This window comes from Penaeus monodon, chromosome 19 (assembly GCF_015228065.2).
Source record: "Penaeus monodon isolate SGIC_2016 chromosome 19, NSTDA_Pmon_1, whole genome shotgun sequence".
NCBI lineage: Eukaryota > Metazoa > Arthropoda > Malacostraca > Decapoda > Penaeidae > Penaeus > Penaeus monodon.
The window spans coordinates 36,916,055-36,917,289 of record NC_051404.1 but is presented as its reverse complement, the minus strand read 5'-3'; the positions used below and the strand labels follow the sequence as shown (position 1 = coordinate 36,917,289).

The following is a 1,235-nucleotide window of genomic DNA, read 5'->3' as shown; positions in this document are numbered from 1 at the left end:
TCAAGAAGGTAGGTTACGAGGTCTTGCTCTTGTGAGCGGTCTGATATTTACCTTTCCTTATTGTTGTTTTATGTCTCTTAGTAATACCCCGTTTTCCCCCCCTGGGATGGCCACAAGTTCTTTATAAGGAATAAAGGATGCAGATTTTTTTCTTTCACTTCAAGCTTTTCGCCATTGATATTTGCTCCCTCCCCCTCCAGGTCCATGCCAAGCACGAGGAGAAGTCTGACAACCGCTCCGTCTACCGCGAGTACAACAGAGAGTTCCTGCTTCCCAAGGGCACCAACCCCGAGCTCATCAAGTCCTCGCTCTCCAAAGACGGCGTCCTGACGGTGGAAGCTCCCCTGCCGGCCATAGCTGGGAACGAAGAGAAGGTCATCCCCATCGCACAGAACTGATTGACTGATTGACTGTCGTTACGAATTTTCGCCACAGTGTTGAAGGAAGGAAGCCACGTGTAAGAGGATTGGAGGAATCATCTCGCCAGCATCAGTGTTTTTTTATATATATATATATCAGATCGATAGAGTAAAATTTGTGTTATTGTATGAAGAAAGGGAAAGTAAAAGGAAAGTCTCTTTTTTTTAATAAATAATAAATGTGATTTTTTTTCTTATGTGTGAAACACCTTCATTATGCCTTTGAAATTGCATGGAAAATATTTTTGTTCTAAGGTGTTATTTCAAATAGATTAAGAGATAAAACCAAATTATGTCCATGATCATATGTTAAATGTACAACTGCCAGTAATTTAGACAATAAGGTAATATGTTTGTTTTGATAGGTAATGCACCATTTCCAAGGATATTATATGATATGAAATCATTCTTTGTTAATTAAAATTTTAGATGTCTATTATTTGTTTTTCAATAAAGAAGCCTGTTATGTGCATAACGTTAGCAATTTTCCAGACATTAATATATATTAAAGAATTAGTTTTTATCTTAGTGGTATACTGGCTAAAAAAAAACATTTTTATGATTGAGTTCAGCAAAAGAATATAGATTTTTCTCTTTCATACACATCTCAGATAGCAACATTTGGTTTTCAGGCTTTGAAAACTTTCTCTGGAAATTGTTTATTTTTAATACAAACTTATACACATAACTTTAACAAATAAAATGAAAGGAATATAACACGAGTTTTATTAACCCTTATGAAGAAAACATGTTAAGCAAATCTACATCATAAAGTCTTTTAATAATTTAAATATTATAGAATGCAAATAAGTATTA

The 1,235-nt window shown here is 34.6% G+C and overlaps 1 protein-coding gene across 2 annotated transcripts in view; it reads left to right on the top strand.

The window, feature by feature from the left end:
* Positions 1-1,136, top strand: part of LOC119585210 (protein lethal(2)essential for life-like) — a 38,634-nt gene extending 37,498 nt beyond the window's left edge. The window contains exon 4 of one of the 2 annotated variants that reach the window (XM_037933861.1): positions 201-1,136. In XM_037933861.1, the coding sequence (XP_037789789.1) occupies positions 201-398 (198 nt within the window). In that variant the 3' untranslated portion in view covers positions 399-1,136. The remainder of the gene's footprint in view (positions 1-200) is intronic. The other variant, XM_037933862.1, reaches the window with a different exon arrangement.
* Positions 1,137-1,235: the final 99 nt, after the last annotated feature.